Source organism: Schistocerca gregaria, chromosome 8, assembly GCF_023897955.1.
Source record: "Schistocerca gregaria isolate iqSchGreg1 chromosome 8, iqSchGreg1.2, whole genome shotgun sequence".
Classification (NCBI taxonomy): Eukaryota; Metazoa; Arthropoda; class Insecta; order Orthoptera; family Acrididae; genus Schistocerca; species Schistocerca gregaria.
In genome coordinates this window covers 127822780-127848616 of record NC_064927.1, presented here as the reverse complement: position 1 = coordinate 127848616, position 25837 = coordinate 127822780, and the positions used below count along the sequence as shown (strand labels likewise).

The 25837-nt window shown below is 38.4% G+C and overlaps 1 protein-coding gene across 1 annotated transcript in view; it reads right to left on the bottom strand.

The window, feature by feature from the left end:
- Nucleotides 1–25837, bottom strand: part of LOC126284101 (xanthine dehydrogenase-like) — a 301701-nt gene that overhangs the window by 261571 nt on the left and 14293 nt on the right. Inside the window, exon 2 of the mRNA XM_049982754.1 lies at nt 552–598. Coding sequence (XP_049838711.1) covers nt 552–598 — 47 coding nt within the window. The remainder of the gene's footprint in view (nt 1–551; nt 599–25837) is intronic.

Below are 25837 nucleotides of genomic sequence, written 5' to 3'. Positions count from 1 at the left end.
TTCACAAACTAAATTTCTGTATATACTAATTACTTTTTTTGCACTTAAACTGTAATACCATGACATGATAAACATACTATTACTATGATATTTCCTGCTTTCCTATCCTGTTTCCATACTGCCACTGCCTTCTAGTCACCAGCCTCCCTTACCTCCATTACTTCTTCCCCTATCCCTTCTCCTTGTTCCTTTTGCCATTCCAGCAAACACTTCATTCCAGTTAGTTTGTAGTGCTCAAGTAATTTAATCAATTGAGACAATGTAGCTGTGTGTTCTGTATATATTCTTGCCAGTTGTCTCTAGAGAGAATCATTATATGAAAGATCAGGGACAATTTTAATCTTAGTTACATTCCTGTCAGCTGCTCATTGGTGAGACATTATCTTTATTTTCTCTGCTACTAGTTAGTCACTTTAGTTAGTTTATTGTCACACTTTAAATAGTTACTTTACTTAGTAAAGTTTTAATGCAGTAATGATATACCTGACTATGGAAAAAATTTAGAAGACAGATGATAGCCATAAATTTTTTCTATAGACTGATGCACCTACCTTGATACTCCTTTCCATTGATGTGAAACACTGCCACTTGCTGGAACCTGAAAATATTGACTGATGTTACATAAAACTGCTACAATGTTGGTAACTTTAGGAGTGCACTGAACTCTATAATCCTAATTCCTAACAAGTAATATTTTCAACATGGTAATTTACTTCACTTATTTATGTCTTCAACATCATTAGACTATCTTTATGATGAGTCTGGCACAAAAAATGACAAGCAGTCTAAAGATGATACGTGCTGGTACAAAAGAGTCAAGTGCTAGATGCATTATTCCACACTGACTGGAAATCAACAGTCACTACACAGCAGTTTTAGAGCGCAAATTCAAGTGAAACAAAAAGGATGTTGGGATGTTAGACACTTCTGTCCAATACAGTGTCATGCATTTCGGCTTTCAAAGTAGTTAGTACACTAATTCAACAGATGGTAGCACCAAAAAACAGATTTGGCAGCTTACTGGCACAAACTACCCACGTGGCTGAAATTAGACCACTTCACAGTACAGTATGCACTTTCTTCTGATTGGTACATAAATTACATAAATGATTGTTAGGCCAAGGGCTACTCAAAAACTTTACTACTTATTTTTGTAACCAATAGAACATGATATATGATCCTCCGAAGAATAGCACTTTTGGGCACGGCTGTTTGGAACATTTTGGTTCTGTGCATTGTTATAATTATTAAAATCATAGGCATCTCTTGCATATAAAAAGTTTGGATGATTGCAAGCAGTAATTGGGGCTTGGGAGTGTGTGACAACAACAACTGGTGCCTCCCCTAATGCCAAACCCTGGATCAGTGCGTGCTCAACATTTGTTGTGATCTGCATATTTATTCATGATTGTGAAATAAACATAATCTTACATAATAGGTATCAATCGTTCATAAGATAAGTCACATCCCCCATTAAGCGAAATGCCCCTTTCACCACCTGCTCAGATCACAGCCTACTAGACTAGCTGTGCTGTGGCAACTACATTGCAATAAATGCAAGCGGCAAAATGAATAGAAGAAACTGACTATCTCTGACAGGTATTACTACTGAAAACAATAAACAAATGACGAGAAGATAGAAGCAAACAAAATAAAGAGATTTATTTGGGATAAGCAAAGAAAGACATCAATGGAATACTCCTAACAAAAGGTGGAAATGGTTGATAGACGTAACTGAAGGTAGCATAAACTACTTAAGGAGCAAGGGAAGGTGCAAAATGACAAGAGAAATATTGGAATATGTATAATGTACACTCCTGGAAATTGAAATAAGAACACCGTGAATTCATTGTCCCAGGAAGGGGAAACTTTATTGACACATTCCTGGGGTCAGATACATCACATGATCACACTGACAGAACCACAGGCACATAGACACAGGCCACAGAGCATGCACAATGTCGGCACTAGTACAGTGTATATCCACCTTTCGCAGCAATGCAGGCTGCTATTCTCCCATGGAGACGATCGTAGAGATGCTGGATGTAGTCCTGTGGAACGGCTTGCCATGCCATTTCCACCTGGCGCCTCAGTTGGACCAGTGTTCATGCTGGACGTGCAGACCGCGTGAGACGATGCTTCATCCAGTCCCAAACATGCTCAATGGGGGACAGATCCGGAGATCTTGCTGGCCAGGGTAGTTGACTTACATCTTCTAGAGCACATTGGGTGGCACGGGATACATGCGGACATGCATTGTCCTGTTGGAACAGCAAGTTCCATTGCCGGTATAGGAATGGTAGAACGGTGGGTTCGATGACAGTTTGGATGTACCGTGCACTATTCAGTGTCCCCTTGACGATCACCAGAGGTGTACGGCCAGTGTAGGAGATCGCTCCCCACACCATGATGCCGGGTGTTGGCCCTGTGTGCCTCGGTCGTATGCAGTCCTGATTGTGGCGCTCACCTGCACGGCGCCAAACACTCAAACGACCATCATTGGCACCAAGGCAGAAGCGACTCTCATCGCTGAAGACGACACGTCTCCATTTGTCCTTCCATTCACGCCTGTCGCGACACCACTGGAGGCGGGCTGCACAAAGTTGGGGCGTGAGCGGAAGACGGCCTAACGGTGTGCGGGACCGTAGCCCAGCTTCGTGGAGACGGTTGCGAATGGTCCTCGCCGATACCCCAGGAGCAACAGTGTCCCTAATTTGCTGGGAAGTGGCGGTGCGGTCCCCTACGGCACTGCGTAGGATCCTACGGTCTTGGCGTGCATCTGTGCATCGCTGCGGTCCGGTCCCAGGTCGACGGGCACGTGCACCTTCCGCCGACTACTGGCGACAACATCGATGTACTGTGGAGACCTCACGCCCCACGTGTTGAGCAATTCGGCGGTACGTCCACCCGGCCTCCCGCATGCCCACTATACGCCCTCGCTCAAAGTCCGTCAACTGCACATACGGTTCACGTCCACGCTGTCGCGGCATGCTACCAGTGTTAAAGACTGCGATGGAGCTCCGTATGCCACGGCAAACTGGCTGACACTGATGGCGGTGGTGCACAAATGCTGCGCAGCTAGCGCCATTCGACGGCCAACACCGCATTTCGTGGTGTGTCTGCTGTGCCGTGCGTGTGATCATTGCTTGTACAGCCCTCTCGCAGTGTCCGGAGCAAGTATGGTGGGTCTGACACACCGGTGTCAATGTGTTCTTTTTTCCATTTCCAGGAGTGTATTATTAAAGATAATGTGCACAGTAGACATAGAGGCATGAAGGAATTGTCAGGCAGTAAAAATAAATGGAGGATGGCAACGAACTAATAAGAAGAGAGATTATCTCGTGATAAATTGAGTACTAGATGACTCCAGAGTAAAACCGCAAAGAAGTTGCTGAGTTCTAGGTATCACAAGTAAGCAGAACAAGTACATAAAATATAACACCAATTGTCTTGCATTGATGTGAAAGTATGGAGAAACACGTCTGAACAGTGATTAGAGACAAACAATAAATAATGTCATTTTAAATATGAGTCGCGGACTTCCTGGGAGGAAGAAAGCAAAGACAACTAATAGCACAGAATTTATGAATGCACAGCTTGATAGCAACACAAGCGCATATAATGTCTGCAAGGTGGAAGCCAAATTACCCTGAGACGTTATCACACAGTAAAAGTGCAGTATGTACATGGTTATTGAAATAGCTGGTGGATCAACCTGATCCTGCTAAGATAAGATTTTAATTTACTCAGCTACCACACATGGAAGGAATATACTGTTAGATACAGGGGTGGTCAAAAATATGGAAACATCAAAAACACAACACATTAGCACGGTTAATACAATGCAGACAACGATGTGGCATTCAAAACAGCTTCAAATCGTCTCACTATGCCTAATAAAGGTCCTGTACACTTTTGAACAGAATCTTGCACCATTATTCCTGCAAATTAGTGACAGATGAAAGTAACGATGATGGAGGTGGATAGCGATCACTGAATAGTAGACCACAAAGCCTCAATAATACTGCTCACAAAAGCAGTCCTTGACAATGCAAGCCATCTGAAAAGAGGCCCTGTTGTCTTGACACAGTATCACCAATGTACCGTGGGATGGATCTGAGCTGAGCAACCAAAATAATCACACAATCGTTGCCAGGAACACGGCCTGGCAGAGTACCTAAGGAGCTCAAGGAATACCTTATTCTTGGGAAGTAAACTTGTGAGAAGTTGGAAACACTGTGAAACAAGACCACGTTTTCTTCTGATGGGCTGTTACAACACCGATGAGTGGTTTCAAAGTTCCAGCTCTCTCTGCACTTTCCTGCCACTGGAACTCCCTTCATGTTGTTTTGATGCTGACATGGTTCATGAATGCAATATTCTGTTCTGTAGTGACTTTTGCACCTGTCATCTTATTTTTCATCCCAACCCCTTCTGATGACTATCTGTTATGATCACTCAACACACACTTCCCTCTGTGTTGTGACTTGTCGGATGAAGACCTTCAACTTTCACCTAACATATGGACACCAATAATTTGTCCACATTTGAATTAACTTAGCTCCAACATAATGCACTCACAACCACACAAAACACTGTTCTGACCTAAACTGGTGCTTGCAATGTATGGAGGACATTACACATGTACTGTTTGTGGTCATGTACAACTGCACAATCTGAAGACTTGGGTAGTATCCATTTCTGTTCAAACATGCATTTCTAGCAGTGTTCCTGCATTTTTGTACAACACCTGGAACTGTATCATTCAAGATTTAAGTAACTATAATAATTTAGTTAAATTGTTTAAAACACTATGAACATGTGTAATTTAAGTAAATCATAGCATGGTATTTTGCTGCACATTAAAATGAAACCACACTATAGCCCCAGAGCCAGCAACTTGGCTGTGTCCATCCAAATGATCCAAATCTTTGAAACATCTCCAAAGAATTAATGCAAAAAAAATTACATAAAGGGTGTAACTTGCAACATTTCCAGTTCACACACACACACACACACACACACACACACATACACACACACACACACAGGACACAACACAAACACACCCACACAAACATGTACACATGATTGGTAGATTGGTAAATGCTAACTGGGACAGATGAATACATGGAGAGTGGTGTGATACTTATGTCAGCATCTTTGTCAAAGCTGAATCTGTCTGACTTCACAAATACCATGCACCATAACATACTGTTCTCCATGTTAAAGCGAAACTGTAGAAAATTGCCCTGTTACAATGAAACTGTAACAAACTGCCCTCTTTATATGTACACTATCTTACAAGGAAATACAGGAATTATTCGTTTTAAGAAATCTAGCCATTTTACACAAGCTTTGTGTCCTTCTCTCAAATGATTTTTTCCATCCAGGTATATGGATGAATATCTAATTTTTGTAATTTTGACATGTAGAAACCTCCTCCTACAGGTTGTGAAATGTGATCTTGCAGCAGATATGCTCTTGGGCTGACCTCCTGAACTGCTCAGATTTTGAATATCTCCGTACATCAGTTGGGGGTATAGCCCTTCTCAAAAATTGCCTGATGTTTATTAATCATAACAAAATTTTCTACTTCGAATTTAATTTTTCAGGTTCTATAATTTTGATCTTATTACACATAGTTGATAAAAGGTGGTTATCTTACACATCAATATTACATGGAGAATGAAAGAAATAATGTTTGCCGCCAGTAACTGACTCTTCCTCTAATAGCCATCATCCACTGCATTATGAGAGCAAATATTGTCTTAATAAGTTGTAACGTTTTGGGTCATGTTAAAAAAAAGTATAAATACACATTCCAGAGATGCCGTATGTGTCAACTTGTTAATGTTAAAGCTCTCTCTCATACAAACATTATATTACAGATGAAATGGGAAGGAAATGCAAAAAATACTCTAGACATAAATATTCTTACAATTTTTTGCAATTTCTTTATATTCAATGCTTTTTACATACAACAAATTTACAGTCAGTGTTTTTATCAGTTTCACACCACGTTTTTCCTTCAGTGTTTTCACATTTCAGCACTGTGTATGTTGAACACTGTATCTAGACCAAGGGATAGTCAGAGTTTAAAATGTACAATGTTTTTCCCCATCTGGGAAGTTATAATTGGTCATTAAATTTGCATCAAAAGGCATACATCAGATGAACTCAAGAGAATGGGAACATGAGTTTCATTTGAAAGGAATATGTGAATTCCCATCAGTTATAGAGGTAGTAGTGACCTCGAGTTGCAATTTACAGATACGATCAACAATTTACATTCTGGAAACATCCCCCAGGCTGTGGCTAAGCCATGTCTCCGCAATATCCTTTCTTTCAGGAGTGCTAGTTCTGCATGTTTCGCAGGAGAGCTTCTGTAAAGTTTGGAAGGTAGGAGACGGATACTGGCAGAAGTAAAGCTGTGACTACCGGTCGTGAGTTGTGCTTCGGTAGCTCAGATGGTAGAGCACTTGCCCACGAAAGGCAAAGGTCCCGAGTTCGAGTCTCGGTCGGGCACACAGTTTTAATCTGCCAGGAAGTTTCAACAATTTACATTATTTACATTTTTAGATCTTCTTACATGAAACTTGCTGGCAGATTAAAACAGCGTCCTAGACCAAAACTCAAACTTGGGACCTTTGTCTTTCACAGGTAAAAGCTCTACCAAAGCATGATTCACTATCTCTCTTCATAGATTCACTTCCACCAGTACTTTGTATCCTAGCTTCCAAACTTCACAGAAGCACTCCTGCAAAACCTGCAGAAGCAGCACTCCCAGAAGGAATGATATTGCATAGACATAGATTAATCATGACCCATGAACCATGGACCTTGCCGTTGGTGGGGAGGCTTGCATGCCTCAGCGATACAGATAGCCATATCGTAGGTGCAACCACAATTGAGGGGTATCTGTTGAGAGGCCAGACAAACGTGTGATTTCTGAAGAGGGGCAGCAGCCTTTTCAGTAGTTAAAGGGGCAACAGTCTGGATGATTGACTGATCTGGCCTTGTAACACTAACCAGAACGGCCTTGCTGAGCTGGTACTGCGAATGGCTGAAATCAAGGGGAAACTATGACCGAAATTTTTCCCGAGGGCATGCAGCTTTACTGTATGGTTAAATGATGATGGCGTCCTCTTGGGTTAAATATTCCGGAGGTAAAATAGTCCCCATTCAGATCTCCGGGCGGGGACTACTGAAGAGGATGTCTTTATCAGGAGAAAGAAAACTGGTGTTCTACGGATCAGAGCATGGAATGTCAGATTCCTTAATCAGGCAGGTAGGTTAGAAAATTTAAAAAGGGAAATGGATAGGTTAAAGTTAGATATAGTGGGAATTAGTGAAGTTCAGTGGCAGGAGGAACAAGACTTTGGTCAGGTGACTACAGGGTTATAAACACAAAATCAAAAAAGAGGTAATGCAGGAGTAGGTTTAATAATGAACAGGAAAATAGGAATGTGGGTAAGCTACTATAAACAGCATAGTGAACTCATTATTGTAGCCAAAATAGCCATGAAATCCCATGCCTACCACAGTAGTACAAGTTTATGTGCCAACTAGCTTTGCAGATGACGAAGAAATTGAAGAAATGTATGATGAAATAAAAGGAATTATTCAGACAGTGAAGGGTGACGAAAATTTAATAGTCATGGATGACTGGAATTCGGTTGTAGGAAAAGGGAGAGAAGGGAACATAATAGGTGAATATGGTTTGGGTCTAAGAAATGAAAGAGGAAGCCGCCTGGTAGAATTTCGCACAAAGTACAACTTAATCATAGCTAACAATTGGTTCAAGAATCATAAAAGAAGGCTGTATACATGGAAGAAGCCTGGAGATACAGACAGGTTTCAGGGAACAATTGACAAGAATGGGGGAAAGAAATACAGTAGAATAAGAATGGGTAACTTTGAGGAATGAAGTAGTGAAGGCAGCAGAGGATAAAGTAGGTAAAAAGATGAGGGCAAATAGAAATCCTTGGGTAACAGAAGAGATATTGAATTTAATTGATGAAAGGGGAAAATATAAAAATGCAGTAAATGAAGCAGGCAAAAAGGAATACAGACGTCACAAAAATGATATCGACAGGAAGTGCAAAATGGCTAAGCAGGGATGGCTAGAGGACAAATGTAAGGATGTAGAGGCTTATCTCACTAGGGGTAAGACAGATAATGCCAACAGGAAAATTAAAGAGATCTTTGGAGATAAGAGAACCACTTGCATGAACATCAAGAGCTCAGATGGAAAACCAGTTCTAAGCAAAGAAGGAAAAGCAGAAAGGTCGAAGGAGTATATAGAGGGTCTATACAAGGGTGATGTACTTGAGGACAATATTATGGAAATGTAAGAGGATGTAGATGAAGATGAAATGGGAGATACGATACTGTGTGAAGAGTTTGACAGAGCACTGAAAGATCTGAGTCAAAACAAGGCCCCTGGAGTAGACAACATTCCATTAGAACTACTGACGGCCTTGGGAGATCCAGTCCTGACAAAACTCTACCATCTGGTGAGCAAAATGTATGAAACAGGCAAAATACCCTCAGACTTCAAGAAGAATATAATAATTCCAATCCCAAAGAAAGCAGGTGTTGGCAGACGTGAAAATTATCAGTTTAATAGGTCACAGCTGCAAAATACTAACACAAATTCTTTACAGATGAATGGAGAAACTAGTAGAAGCAGACCTCAGGGAAGATCAGTTTGGATTCCGTAGAAATGTTGGAAGACGTGAGGCAATACTGACCCTGCAACTTATCTTAGAAGAAAGATTAAGGAAGGGCAAACCTACATTTCTAGCATTTGTAGACTTAGAGAAAGAATTTAACAATGTTGACTGAATACTCTCTTTCAAATTCTGAAGGTGGCAGGGGTAAAATACAGGAAGTGAAAGACTATTTACAATTTGTACAGAAATGAGATGGCAGTTATAAGAGTCGAGGGACATGAAAGGGAAGCAGTGGTTGGGAAGGGAGTGAGACAATGTTGTAGTCTCTCCCTGATGCTATTCAATGTGTATATTGAGCAAGCAGTGAAGGAAACACATGAAAAATTTGGATTAGGTATTAAAATCCATGGAGAAGAAATAAAAACTTTGAAGTTTGCCGATGACATTGTAATTCTGTCAGAGGCAGCAAAGGACTTGGAAGAGCAGTTGATCGGAATGGATAGTGTCTTGAAAGGAGGATATAAGATGAACATCAACAAAAGCAAAACAAGGATAATGGAATGTAGTCGAATTAAGTCTGTTGATGCTGAGGGAATTAGATTAGGAAATGAAACACTTAAAGTAGCAAAGGAGTTTTGCTATTTGGGGAGCAAAATAACTGATGATAGTTGAAGTAGAGAGGATATAAAATGTAGACTGGCAATGACAAGGAAAGCATTTCTGAAGAAGTGAAATTTGTTAACATCGAGTATAGATTTTAGTGTGAGGAAGTTATTTCTGAAAGTATTTGTATGGAGTGTAGCCATGTATGGAAGTGAAACATGGACGATAAATAATATGGACAAGAAGAGAATAGAAGCTTTTGAAATGTGGTGCTACAGAAGAATGCTGAAGAGTAGATGGGTAGACCACATAACTAATGAGAAAGTATTCAATAGGATTGGGGAGAAGAGAAGTTTGTGGCACAACTTGACAAGAAGAAGGGATCGGTTGGTAGGACATGTTCCGAGGCATCAAGGGCTCACCAATTTAGTATTGGAGGGCAGGGTGAAGGGTAAAAATTGTAGAGGGAGACCAAGAGATGAATACACTAAGCAGATTCAGAAGGATGTAGGTTGCGGTAGGTACTGGAAGATGAAGAAGCTTGCAAAGGATAGATTAGCATCGAGAGCTGCATCAAACGAGTCTCTGGACTGAAGACCACAACAACAACAGGTTAATCACAGCCTGGAAATGTTTCTAGGATGAAATTTCCATTCTGCAGTGGAGTGTGTGCTGATATGAAAGTTTCATGTAGATGATATGGAAGTTTCTTCTCAGTGCACACTCCACTGCAGAGTGAAATTTCATTCTGGGAACAGCCCACAGACGGTGGCAAATTTTCTGCAAATATCCTTTCTTCCAAGAGTGCTAGTTCTGCATAATTCACAGGAGAGCTTCTGTGAAGTTTGGATGGTAGGAGACAAGCTACTAGTGGAAGTAAATCTGTGAGGTTTAGCTGCGAGTCATGCTTGGGTAGTTCAGTTAGTAGAGCACTAGACTGTGAAAGGAAAAGGTCCCAATTTTTAGCGTTGGTCCTATACACAGTTTTAATCTGCCACACTCTGCTGCTGAGTGAAAATTTCATTCTGGAAGTTTTACATATTTTTTCAGATATTTACAATAAAACTAATCACTACATTTCATGCAAAAATGGCCTCAAGCCAATGTATTTACATTATGCAGAAGTATATGATGTTTATTGTTCTGTGTAATGAAGCCAGTTAGTGTTGTTTAATATAGAAACAAGACATGACATGTAGTTTAGTTGCTCATGGACATTAACATCAAATTGGACCAGTGGAACATCATGTTGAACCCACATCCTTTTGCAGACAACATGGGATACACCTTTCTAGGACTGTGGCAGATCATCTCTCAGGAACACGAGATAAAAGGAACCTTGTTTGGCTCTCTTTGCATGAATGATCCCCAGTTATCATAATTTGGTAATCATGAAAATAAACTTCTTCCAGTTAGGATGACGCCTATTGGGAATGCATTCTCTGTACATTGATGCTGTTTTACAGACACAACATCCTGCTGCAAATGTACATTAAATACAGGTCCACCAACTCTCAAGACAAGTTACATTCGACCTTTGTCTAAACGTCATGCACTGTACACAATAACCCACTCACCACAGTCATATCACAAGCTCTCTGATGCAATGGACAACTGAATCCAGGGTAATGGTGTGCACACAGCACAGGTTAATGTGCCAGTGTGATGCATGCAATCGTCACATTACACATAAGCTGTGAGCTAATTACTTACAGTATATCTATATTGAGATACGGGACCAATGGTTGGGAACACACATATTGTATTATGTATATATTTAGTTTACACCCCATAACAACAATGTAGCTCATAGTAACTCTTCAGAACAATGACTACCAGTCTCAGTGCTTGTAACGCAATGACGCATGCAGTTTTGCCACATTAACGCAAAGATCCTGCATATCTGATGTACACTGGAACAGGCAGGGTTTGGTGATCAGGGGTGTACATTGTCTTTTAAGAACTGCATGTTCTGGTATATAACATACACCAGGGATCTTTCTGAAAGTGTGGTTGAACTGAATGTGCCATTGCAATACATGCATTGAAATTAGCAGTCATCATTAGTATGATCTACATTGATGCTATCGGGTGTACTCTGTGTATATCCATAACATAACAGCAGTGAAGAGTCACTGTGAGATTTGAGGCACCATATCACAGATTGCACAGCCCCTCCCACCAGAGGTTTGAGTCCTCCCTCGGGCATGGGTGTATGTGTTGTTCTTAGCATAAGTTGGTTTAAGTAGTGTGTAAGTCTAGGTACTCATGACCTCAGCAGTTTGTTCCTTTAGGAATTCACACATATTTCAACATTTGGACATGACACAACAAATATGTGTTTCCAATCATTGGTTCCCTATCTCAATCTAATTGGTTGTGGATCCAATATCGCCTGTTTCAGTTTGACCCAAAAGATTTGGGGGACCCTGTACACATATATCAACTGGAACTGACATGGGAAATGAGATAACACTTGAAATAACAAACAAATCTAGGGAGAAAACAGGGGACCATCAGCATGATTAAGTAACTGTTTCTATTTGATCCAAACTGGAACATACATATGGAATGAGATAACACCTTGAAAAGTTTCCTCTCCACTTTCAGCATCATTGGCGCTGTGAATTGCTCTGCTTCTGCTGGTGTGTAAAAGGTAATTAAGATTTCCTGGAGATATGACCACTGGCCAGGCAGTTAATTATATCCCATTAATTGGAGCTACACATATTGATTTTATAGTGTTGAAATACTTTTATTGATATCTTGAGATTGTTACAATGTAACATAACTGTGTGGCCATTACCTCCACATCAAATAAAGAATCAAGTCTCCCTCTGTCATCTCCAAAAATCTCTGTCCAAAAGAGAGCATCCACATATTTTACTAACCTCATTGGCCTGGTGGTCACTTTGAAAACTGGCATAAGTCAGTAACATCACAGGGTCAATATACACATGTTCTGCATACCATTATTCATTTTTCTTTTCAACACAGCAAATTAATGAGATACATTTCATTTTCACAGTTTCAATCACAAAATATAGTGCCACCAGGTAGCATATCAACTTAAACTTGATACAGCCTTCTTCACAGTAAATTCATAAAATATACATGTGCAATATTTAACGTGACCTATTGATTATAGTTTTCAGTTTGGAATCATCATACCAACATTCAACATTAACTATTAATTTAAAGTGGGTGAGAATATGCTAGCTGTTATGTTTCACAGCCCCCAAAACACTTGCACAGCTGAAGACTAAACAAGACTTTTGAATCCTGTTCAAGAAACAATGCCTACAATTATATGTTTTGGTAGTGAACAAGACAAATTTTCTGTTATCTTTGCATTACAACAGTACATAATCAGTGTACCAATGGCACAAATAGTTTCTGTAAAACATGACTGTGAGACAAAGATGGATTGCAAGTTCCTTAACTCTTCACAGAATTCCAAGGTGAAGAGGTGTGCACAACAGTAAATTTTTCATCGTGTGTATTATCTGTTCTTAACTAATTCTGGTCAACAGGTGAAATTTTGGTATTTCAAGAGATAGCTAAGTGAACTTTTTCATATTTTAAGCAGACAAATATGAAACTAAGCTGAAATAAATAAGGACAATATTCGATAGAAAGAAGTAATTAAAAAGTGGTTACATGACTGTTTGTGCACATATATTTTCAAACAAGCGGGCATAGTTATTTCACGAAGTATTTATATGTGCTGTCTCTAAACTGATGAGTGGGACAGACGGAGTATTGTTATTGTCAGTCAGCTGACAAATCATTTTAATATTCAAACAAATACAGATCACAAGTGTAAAATAACTTGTCCATAGTAATGCAGCTTATAAGTTGAGGCATACACAACAAATCTTTATATTCTAAAATGGTGCATACAAAACAAATTTCAAAGTAATGCTGTTCACACACTGTTATTCAGATGATCTACAATTACAATGGCAGTACCTTGTGTTGCAGTTTCCATTACATATAAGTTGTTTTATCAGGTAAGCTGGCTTTTTGTCAAACAAAATCTCATAATCTGTGAACCCTGTGGTGAAATGTTGCAGGCTGTTAATTATGACTTCAAAACTGTTAATACCAGTATATATTATTCAGTTGGTGTAACTTTATTGCAATAGGTCTACACTATCTTCCAATTTCTCTCATATACCTTTCTGTGGGGTTACATTTTGGTGAATATGTTGAAATCAGTAAGTGTTTTATGTTGTGGTCATTTGTGAATTTTTTCCATGTTTTCAAAGTGAACTGACTTCCAGTCTCTGACAAGTTTGCTTTAGGTATGCCTACTGAGCCGTAGTAAAGTTAGCTTTGAAAAGCGCGCCGCAGCACGTAGCGTGAATCAGTCGCCCTCCATTTTCTGGCAGTGGCACCTTTGCCACAATTGAAAGCTTCAGTGTCTCCCTCTAGCAGGAAAGGGGAAAAGTGGACTGTTTGTATGGATTTAAGAAGTGGCTGTATGGGCTCTAGTGGAGAGTTGGCAGTCGGGGCATCAAGAAGCGACTTCTGTGCTGGTGCTAGAAGGACAGCATGCTGACTGCGGCATCAGTGTAAGCAATGCGAGCAACAGCTCTGTGGTATGGGGCATTAACTGCTCATCACGAAAGGAATATTCCTGAGTGTGGGTCTGCAAGGGGCCTAATCTGCTGTCAACCGGCGAGGAGGTTCTGAAAATCGGCCTGCCGTACTGTGTTCGTTGAAATGGCTAGCAACAGGCGGCTCGGCAAAGCATTTGGAGGTGCTGCATTGGTTCAGTCCTGGGAGTCATAATAAACCAGAAGTTGAGTATTGATTGTTAACAGATTTTATGAAGTTTAATTGAATTCAATTTACTTATTCTTGTTAATTATACCAGCCGTATTTTTTTATGGAGGGGGGGGGGGGGGGGGGGGGTTCCCACCATTCATTCTCATCTGCCCACCTGCAGGAATGTGGTAATATTAGAAAGGGTGGTCCATTTGTCTCCTTTTGAGGACGAAATGGGGGGGGGAGTCAGACTAAATCTATGGTTCGTATTGCTTCTTTCCCCTCCCAGCTTACCTACAGGTTTATTCAACTGTTAGCCTCTGCCATGTCTGTGAAAGTCTAAGGCACCAATGATTGTACTGTTTACTAAGGCCTGATCCATTCTCTTGCCTGCCATAACTACTATTACTAGACTCACATGTAAAAGGTACTCTACAAAAGAAGAAAAATTCCTTTTGCCTCGTGGTAAGAAGTACTCAATTGCATAATGAATTCCTGCTCATCTGGAAGCTGTAACTAATGTAAATTTGTGTTTATGTATATTTGGCTATAAACAAGCAAGGTTAATGTATGATGTAGTGGATTTTTTATATTGTTTCTAGTCAGCAAAAACTGTTGTGTGTTTTTCCAATTCAGTACCTTTTAAGGCTTTTACTGAACATGCTTATGTGTTTTATACAGTAGTTGGTTATTAGTGTGTTTACTTGCCATGCAAAAGTTCACCATTTCATTACGGGTAGAAATTGTTGCCTTGAAAGGTGAATGCTGTAAAAGTTCGCAAGTCCTTCTTGGCGAGCATGTGTGTTTGCTGTAGGTTAACTGGCAGAAATTTGTAAAATTTGTTCTTTTTAATATCTTTTAATGTTATTAACTGTGAGTGTCTCCCCCCCCCCCCCCTCCTCCTCCCCAGCCCCACAATGTGTGAGACTCATGCGTTTTCGTTTTTCTACTTTGAGAACTTTTGTAAACAGGATTGTCTTTATATGTTGCAGACAAGTTAGATTTTGCACCATTTATTGAATGGAGTGAAATTCACCTGTAATTTAGCTGAGCTTGAAATATTATACAGCATCGCGTGATTGTATTAAACTGCTTGCCTATGCTTGCCTTTTACTGGTGTGAAATTTTTTATAATAATTTAATAATCTAAAGGTCCTCTTTTATCATAAATTGTGACTTATTTGTTAAATGATTGTTGTTTTTTTTAATATTGTAAAGTCTTGCACCAAATTTGAATAAAAAATGTTTCTGAAAATTGTGTGTAATTTCACCAGTTATTCCTTGGCACCTATTTCCACCTTACATTTTGTGTACTGATTGAGATTAATAACCTTTAGTGAACCAGTAGTAATTCTACAGTTCACCTACTTCATCAAAGTATTCTTTTATGATTTTCTTGATAATTCTCATGCTGGTTGCCTTCTTCAAAGGTAAAGTTTCATGTACTTAGAGAACAATGTACCATCACATATACGTATTGAAAACCATTTTCAGCTTTTGGAAATTTGCAAAGCACATCAGTGCCTACTAAATCCATTTGTTTATCTGGGATAACATTTTCCAAATAGCTTCTGCTTATTTTGTTGCTCACCTTTACCCTTTGACATATGACACAGCTGGCAAGGATGTTCCTGATCCTTATAGAAATGTTGTGAAAGTATATGGTTTCCTGAATTTGTTGAATACACTTCAATGGTCCACAATGTCCAAAACTTTCATGGGCATATCTTATTAATATATACAGGTCTAGCCAACAAACTTTCCACCTGTTGCTGTCAGTGCTGTGTATATAAGAGATTATGCTTTTGTGGATTTGGTAATACTGTTGTACTTTCACATATCCCTTCTTCCCTAAATAACTTTTGACAAGTTTTCAATGGTCAACATGATTTTGATTGTGTATGAACTGACTGCAAAGTCATTTAAGTTATTTTTTATCCTTTAATTTCTTTTTCATCCTTTACCCCTCTTAAATACACAATTTTGAAAGTTGTGCCTAAACTTTCACTCTCATGTCCTTCTTCACCCCCCATTGGTAATATAGATAAAGTATCTGATATAAAGTTTTCCTTTCCCTTAATGTACTGGATTGTATAGTCAAACTGCTGTAGGTAAACTGCTCACCTAGTAATTCTTCCATGATACCACTTATACTCATGAATACATGACAAAACTTTGAGGCCTCAGTATACTTTTATCTTATGATCAAGCAAATAATTTCTAAACTTTCTGAACCTCCATACTCTTGCTATTAATTATTTTTCTATAATCATGTAGTTTCTTTCATGCTTCTGTAATGTCCGGCTTGCAAAAGGTATTGAGCAGTATTCTATTTTTCCATTAATTTCCTTTTCCTGGAATAGGTATGCCGCCAATCCTGTATCACAGCCATCTCTCATAAGACAAAATGGTAAAGACAAATCAGGCCTATGTAGAATCTTGCTACCATATAACTAATTTTTAATTTCATCAAAGGCTAACTGGCATTCACTAGTCCAACCCCATACTGTGCTTTTCTTTAATAAACTACCAAACTGGGTGCATTCAGTTCTTGTGTTCATAGATACTTTCTATAGAATCCCACTAACCCATACAATCACTTAAGCTTATTTTTGTTTCTTTGTTTTAGAAACTTTGCTATGGCTTCAATGTTTTTGAGCTCAAATAAAATTCCCTTTTCAATAATACTGTGGCTGAATAGTTTCAGTTGTCTCACTGCAAACTTGCACTTTTCAGGTTTTAATGTCATACCCTCAATCTCTTTTTCCTCCCAATTTCCCTTAAAGTGTTAATGTGTTATTCCCAAATTGTATTTGATAATAAGATGTAATCTACATATGTAGTTAATTTCTCCAAATGTTCCCTCCTCAATACATAAATCAAAACTGCTGATAAACTTTGATAGAGAAACGTTTAAACCAAATGGTACAACACATTATTGAAAGCTTTTCCCGTTACATACAAATGCTGTGTATTTTCTTGATTCCTTTTCTGCCTCTATTTGGTGAAATTCAGAGGTCATATGTAAACTAGTCACAAACTTCACATTTTCAAACTTATTGAATAACTCATCAATGGTCTGCGGATGGTCAGTCTCCCTCTCAAGGTATTTATTTAAATGCCTAGCATCAAGTACAGTTCTTATACTGCCGTCTCATTTGGATGCTTAAACTAATGGATTGTTGTACTGGCTGCTGAGTCTTTCTATTATTTTCCATCTTTGCATTTGTTCCAACTCGCTTTCTACTTCTTTCCTTTTACAAATTGGAATGGCATCAGGCTCAGCAAAAAGTGCCTCACGAGCTTTGAATTTCAGTCTACAGTGATAACCTTTAACTGTTCCTGGTTTAACATTAAAAATGTCTTTATATTCCCACAGAAAATCTCCCAGTTCTTCTCTGTTTCCTAGGTTTAAAGTCTCTTCTTCAGACAATTTTTGGGGTATAAATTCACTGTAATAATTATTATGTATCTCATCATTACTATCTTCCTCATATTCCTCCAAATAACCTTTATCTCAGGATTCTTCTACCCTCCTGATCTGATTACTGTGGCCATTGTATAACATCACAATATAAGCTTCTCCACAGATCCCACTTTTTGGGTAGTTAAAAGTTACTTTCATGTCACTGAAAATAAAATCCACTTTTACTTTTACTATCCAGTTCATCCCAAGCATTATGTTTTCATTTAACTCCTCAACTGCCAAGAATCCTTCAACACATCTAATATTATTGATCATGAACTCTAGTAAAACCAGTCTGGTGATTAATTTGCTCCTCTTAGCAGTGGCTCCTTTTATTCTAACACCTGTCACAGGAAATTCAATATTCACACTATCCTTTATTCTATTTCTCAATTTCTTTGACATGGTAGTAATAGGTCCCCCAGTGCCCAGAATACAGTTACCTCTCGAATTGTCAGCCAGTACAGTAATACAGGGCCCCTCCCAGTTCATGCTGTTTTTCATCTTTTTCAGTCTCATATAAAATATCTTCCTCAGTTTCTCTCTCTACCTGAAACATTATCACTTTCTAATGATGAAAAAATTTCAAAACTGCTTTATATCTAGATGACTTTTTACTAGAAACAAGATTCACTTCATTGCCTGTGTGAATATTTTGACAAATCTTCCTTAAGACCTCCTGCATTTGTCTATCATTGCTAAAATTATAACAGTAATCACTAACTACCTTCAGTATTTTGTCACTAATTAAGTCCTTTCTGTTATTTTTACTACAGCTTGTGGCAGTGTGCAATTTGCAGGGGGGGTGGGGGGCAGATTTCCCCCCTCTGAATCAGACCATTCCCTCCTCTGGTTTTAGTTTATGCATCCCAACCTGGGATGTTTATTTCCCACACACTGGAGTAAAACTTGACATATAATTTAAAATTGTGGAGACAAAACTGAAAGTTTTTAATAAGTCTTACTATTAATACTATTAATATGTGTCAGTTTTCAGTCATCAGAATAAGTACAGATTTTCACAAATGTGCCTCTACTTTTTGAATTCCCCTCGTATACCTGTATGTAGATGATTTTGTAAATAAGCTTTACCTATAATATACTTATAAAGAAATAACAAGGGATGGCTTTTCTGATATTGCGTACACATGAATAGTGAGTTTCGGCATTAAAACCTACTTATAAATAGCTGTTTAACCATGTATAACGCAACGGTCCAAGCTAGCAACATATAGAATTCTACTAATCCCCTAAGACATCCCCCTCCTCATCCCCCCCCCCCCCCCCCCCCCCACCGGTAAAAGCACAAATCGCACCCTGACATCTACCTGCAAGAACAAACAGTCATGTACTTCCCCATCTAACACAACTCCATCATATAAACTCACAATTGAACTCTTATCATGATTTTCCATTAAAATTTCAGTTTAATCTCCACATAAATCATTCCATCTAACATGTCACACAGTGAACTATTATCAACATAAGAAAAATCATCATTTTAAACATAATCACATAAACGCTCAGCATATCCATTTATATTCTCAGCACAAATATCAACATTAACATCATCATCATTCAGACAATCTCCTATACTATCTTTGCCCCTCCTAAGTAAACAACACTTCGATTCTACACTTTTGACTTCAGCACCAACAAGTTAACTTACCATATATACATCAGAATTATCCAATAATCTAACGAATAGATATTCATCAAAATTAACACCATGAACATCATTAAATGTCACTCCATTACTGTCAATAGATTCAGCAAAGAAATTTGTCAATAATGACTTGCTCTAATTCAGCTTTCTTCTTACTGTTATCTTCTTCTTTCATTTCAACCAGAATACTTTCCCAAAATTCTTCACTAAAACATGTTGTATTCATTGTATGTGGTTTGCCGGTATGTCCATCAACATGTCCTATTAAAACTATCTCTGTCTCTTCTGAAATTCTTGTTAACCTGATTTTGATAGTTACTTTTCATTGCCTCAATTTGACAGGTCCCTCTTGCGGTAAATCTTAGTTTTCTGGGTGGTATATCCTATTTTCAGATCCCCAATTGCTAAACTTTCTGTCATGATTACTTTTAGACTGGCTATTCCTTCGCTCATTGCCTCTGTCATCATTACCCCTATTGTTTCTAGTCTTATTCCTCTGTCATCTCTACATCCATCATTCCAGTTATTATTTCTTTTTCTCTTTGGTTAACTTTGTTATCCCAATAATGGTTCCTATTATTCCTTCTCCTATCTCTGTTTTTACAGTGATCATCAGAAAAATTCTCAATTTGGTAATATTCATTACCGGTATCTATTGATCTATCTTTCTCTCTTTCATTTAGTTCCCATGTCATGTCTAACTTATCTATGTATCTTAAAAACTCCTATATCGAATCATCTGGTTCCTAGACCAATCTCCATTGCACTTTATGCAGTAAACATCTCTTAAGAGCACCTATCTGAATTATTTCATCTAATGGTTTCTCAAGGTATACTAATGTTTTAATTCATCTCTTAAGAGCAACTATTTGGATTATTTCATCTAATGGTTTGTCAAGGTGTACTAACATTTTAATTTGTTCTTCACAAAAGTTTTCATATGACCCCTACCACCTTAAAGTATGGTCCATTGAAGAGTTCTGATTTTATTCTTGACTGTTTAATATCTCATCAAAACCTATTGATAAAATGTTTTCCAAACTTATTTAGTTATCTGACATATTGACTCTAAAATTATCCTTACATTGGCAAATAATGTCTACAGGATGAATTTTGCTGTCTCCTGGAAAATTTTTAACATTTATGTTACCCCAAACACTACCACTGCTACTGCAAAAGTTCTTAGTGATTAAATTTTCTTCTATTTCACCAACACTCGATCTTACATTGTAAATACTACTGAAAGATGCATCTTCATCACTTTTGACTTCTGAAAATTTGTTGTCAACTCCTTTTGTTACTTTATCTAGCCTTAAGTTTGAAACTGAACTCCGATTTTTAATCATGGTATGTAGGGCATTACTCTTTTTTTTATTATTAATCTCATCTAGTAAGCTATTTTTAATTTCTGCATTTCTATTTTCCACTTCATCTATCTTCATATTCAACTCTTTCTAATCTGCTTTCAAATTAGTAACCTTATTTACAATAATTTTGGTCTCCCCTACAGTGCTGTTGACAGTGATGTGAATTTGGTGAACATCTTTACGAACAAGCTTTAGGACTTCCTCTTGCTCCTGTACATACTTTACTTACTGATCTAGCTTTTGTCCTTTTTTATCTAATTTACTTAACCGTCTGCTTTGTTGTTTTGAGATGGGAATGATTACATTGGCAAGTCTATTGAATATGCTTCCATCTCTGCTGTTTATTCTCACATATATCCAACCCTCGAAACGACAAATCAGTGCCACTGTTTTTGTCTTCTTCAGCTTCCCCTTCTGACTCACTGTCACTAACATGGTCGTCACAAATACTTTTTTTATTTTTTTTATTTATTCAAGCTACGAAAAGAGATCTAACTATTCGCTTAACATAAAATCACAAAATAATGACGTCATCCTAACCACAAATTGCTTCACATGACCTAACTTCACCAGAATTTTACGCATCAGTAAAAAAATTCAAAAATTCGTTGAGACACCTTGGCATAGATGATGATGCTGTTGTTGCTCAATAGGAAGATGACAAAGGCTGCTGTACTCACAGTCAAATTCTGCATTGAATTTATCCAAAACAGTTGTTCGTCTTTGTTCACAATTTTCTTTTGCCCTGTTTCATACCAGTCTTGATTTACTTTCTTTTGATTTGTCAGAATACACTTGAAACTTAAAAACTATGTGAGCACTTCTTGTAGGACCAGCTCATCCACCACATGAAAAGTTTCCTCTAGACGTCTAGCACCATTGGTGCTGTGAGTCAATCTGCTTTCACTGCTGTGTAAAAGGTAATTGAGATTTTCTGGTGATACAAACACTGCCCAGATGGTCAACTATATGCCATTATTATTATTTTTTTAATACTTTCCAAAATATTTTATTTATATCATGAGAGTATTACAACAGAGCAAAGAAAAACCATCACACCACTGTGTGGCCAGTATACCTCCACACCAAAGAACCAAGCCTTCCTCTGCCCCCTCTAAAGATCTCTGTCCAAAAGAGAGTGTCCTCTTATTTTTACAAACCTCAATGACCCAGGGGCTACTTTGAAATATCTCAAAAAACTGGGCGAGTCAGTGACCTTGCAGGGCCTATACATACATTTTTTGCAATAATATAATTGATTTTTCTTTTTAATCCAGCAAAATAATGAAATATATTTCATTTTGACAGTGTCAATCGCAAAATATTGTGCCACCATATTGGAGGTCAACTTGTAACAGCCATCTTCACAGTATATTCACAAAATATGTGTGTATAATATTTCACAGATACAGTATTTCACAAGACCTACCAGTATTGATTATACTTCTAGGTTCTGAATTAGCATGACAGGACATAGCATATAGTTTTCACTTAAAGTGGATGGGAACCTGCCAGTTGCTATGTTTCAGCCTGAAATACAAACAAATCAATGAGCAAAACAGTGGGTCAACAACATTATTCAATATCTGTATAGATGACATGCTTAAAGAATGGATAAGGGACAGAACTTATATCATTTGATCAAGATATGGATATACACAAAAAACTACTATTTACCAGCATATGTGTGACACAACAAGGAGAACACTTAAGGCTAAAACGAGGATAGAGACACAACTGAATTTTATAAAGTTAAGGCAGTTCTCGCTTTATTATATGGGGTGAAAAGTGGGAACCTGAGAAACAAAGATTTACGGCAGGTAGAAGCATCAGAAATAAAATTTCTAAGATCTGTGAATGGCTGAAGTAGCGATAGGGAAGATAAAATTAGAAACAAAGTAAAAAGGGAACAATTAGGGATGCGACCAGTGACCTAAAGGCACTCCATTACAAAGAGACCAAATACAAGAAATGGTGCTACAAAGACTTTGTAAAGTCTATGAGGCAAGAGAAGTGTGGCAAGACCAGGGATGAGACAGTGATAGCGGGACAGGTGCGAGACCTAGCCCTGGAGTGGCAGAGGAAGAAGAAGAAGAAGAAGAAATGGAAATTCAGTTCTGTACAACAGACAATGTCTTACCAACAAATAAATGAGATAACTGCCTGTCATATTTTCCCTCAGTAATGTCTTATTGAATAATTAACTGGGGTAACTCACCACTTAGAAAGTATTGATTACACAAAAGCAAGAATTAAGAATAATATGTTGAGTTCAAGCATGGACGTAATGTAGATGCATAGCTGTTCAAAGTTTTCGGCATTTTAGTTGCACTGTCAGAATACATATATTTGATAGTGAAATTCATCATGAATCTCTCATCACTTTTTAAGAACAGTGAGGTTCATACGTACAACACTAGAAGGAAAATAACCTTTATCATACATTGTTAAAGCTGCCAATGGCTGAGAAGGGAGTTTGACTTGCAGAAACAAAAATCTTTCATCATCTGCCTTATAAAATAAAATGTCTGACAATAAGCAAAGGAACTTTAAATCTAACGGAAATCATTTATCTTACACAGTTATTCCACTGAGGAATTTCTGTTTAAAAACTGTAGGATGTCTGTCCATTTATCTTAACAATAATCATGTATACATATCCATTAAGATGTTCCATACCATATTGACAAAAAATTGTTCAAATGACATGAAATATTTAACTAATTAACAGCTTTGTCATTATAATTGCTCATGAACATGTTGTCTGAGAGAACACTTGATAACACAGCCTTTAATGCTTTCCAACAAACTGGAATTTTTCGATATTAGTAATGAGCTGCAGTGCTTTAGTAGTTTTCAGCGGAATATCGCACTCCAAGCTAGCACAAGTAATGTAAAGGATCCAATTCATGTGTCTTAAGGCAAAGACCACGAAAGTCTCAGCAAGGAGTAACATGTCAATTTTCAATTACAAATCAGAGTAGTCTCGAAGAATATTACACTTGTCTACATTTTATACATTGAAACTCTTCAGTACTCAGCTTCTGTTGTGTTTTCTCCTGTAAATAAACTTTTAAACCTTTAAATTGAGAGTAAGTGATCTTCCAGTAAAAATGATTCATTACTCCTGTGGGAAAATGCACTGCTGATAACTAGATTAGACTCTAAATTGTTGGCAAAATATGTCCTCATTGCCTTCATCTGATTTCAGGTGTAGTGCACACTTTTAGACTGAGCACCTCAACAAATTCAGTGAATCAATACATCATAAACTTATGTTGCAGTGACTGTCTTGGTGGAACAATGCAGTACTTTTCGTAAAAGATGTATATTGCATCATTTTCGACAGAAAAAGAGGAAGTGACCTGAATATAATTTAACCTTTAGTCATCATTTGTTGTCTTTTGTTCACAAATCTTTATGATCAAGAAATGCCTGTCATAATTGCTCAAATTGTGGAATACAGTGGGGGCTTTATTACGAGACCTCTGTATGCCTCTGAATGCATCTGTGAAATGGCTGTGGTCTCTGTGTTCAGTATCAAGATGGCCCTTAGCACTATGGGACTTCACTTCTGAGTCCCCTAGAACTTAGAACTACTTGAACCTAACTAACGTAAGGACACCACGCATGCCAGAGGCAGAATTCAAACCTGCGACCGTAGCGGTCGTGCGGTTTCAGACTGTAGTGCCTAGAACCGCTCGGCCACTCTGGCCGGCCTGTTCAGTACATTTTTTCTCGAACAGTTCTCTGCAAATATGGTACACCTCTGCCGAGAAAAATGCTAGTTCTTCTTCGAGCCTCATTTCCATATTTTATTTTGACACAAAATGGCATTCACACTCTCAGCAGCTGAATACAGCTGTTTAGTGAAGCACTGCATGCAATAGCTTTATTTGTACAGATCGCGTTATCCCTGTTCATGATCTACAACGTGATTTATTTAAATTATACATAATTATAAAAACTTAAATAATGAAATTAAATCATAAATGACACGTTTACATGCTTCATCGATTACAATGAATGAATCTGTTATTATCTCAGAAGGGCAGGGGGAAAATGAGAGAGAATGGGAGGGAACTGGAGGGGGATGGCGCGTGGCCTGCCACATGATGACGTCGTTGATAAGACTAAATACGTCACTGGTAACTGATGACGTCGTTGATAGAGTGCGAAGTCTATGACGTCACCATTCTTTTCATTCCTTGCAATCTAAAGCGAGTCAAAGTCATCTTACATATACAGGGTGTACATAATGTCTGGAATACTTTCAATTATTTATTGCACAAGAATTAAACATTGTGCAGATGTCATACATATTGCATTTTGAAGAGAAACTTGAAAAGCTTGATATGAAAACCATGAGTGACCCGGCAGATGTCAATACGGTAATCGAATTCTGTCCATACCCATTCCAGCATGGCATCGTCGACTGTTCCAGTCATTTCCCATATTATCTCCTGGAGCTCTGCTACACCACGTGGTAGAGGCGATACATACACCAGATCTTTAATGTGCTCCCACAGAAGAAAGTCACACGGAGTGGGATCTGGCAATCGGGGAGGCCATTTCATGAAACAGCTGTCCCATTCTGTAACACAGCTAATCCATCGATGCGGCAACTCAGTGTTCAAGAACCCACGAACTTCACGAAGAAAATGGGGTGGAGTCCCATTCTGCTTAAAGGTGAACAGAGAGTCCGATTGTATTTGAGGCTTCAGCCATTGCTGCAACATGTCCAAGTGGGAATATCCAGTGACAGTGCTCTCGGCAAAGAAAAACGGCCCATGTAGTTTTCGACGTGACAAGACATAAAAAACATTTACCTTTGAGGAATCACTCTCAAATTCAATGCATTCATGAGGACGAATTCAACAATTATGCCTATTCACATTCCCATTAGTGTGAAAAGTGGCTTCGTCTTAAAAAATTCAGCGACCAACAATGCCATCCCTATCCTTATTCGATTGTTGCAACTGCAAACAAAACTCAAAACGCTTGTCTTTGTCGGCATCATTGGGGTTCTACACTAGCTCCAATTTGAATGGTTTCATAGATAGCATACATCGCAGGACTTTCCACATTGTCATTGGAGCCATTCTGAGTTCACGGGATGCACGACGCACCGATTTCTGTGGACTCCTTATGAATGTTTCTCCTACACACTTCACATTCACTTCTGTCACACTGGGACATCTGCTTCTCTTTGCTGGGCACAAGCAACCTGTCGTAACGAATTTGTTGTGCCAGTGGTAAATGGCCTTCCTTGTTGGTGGTTCCT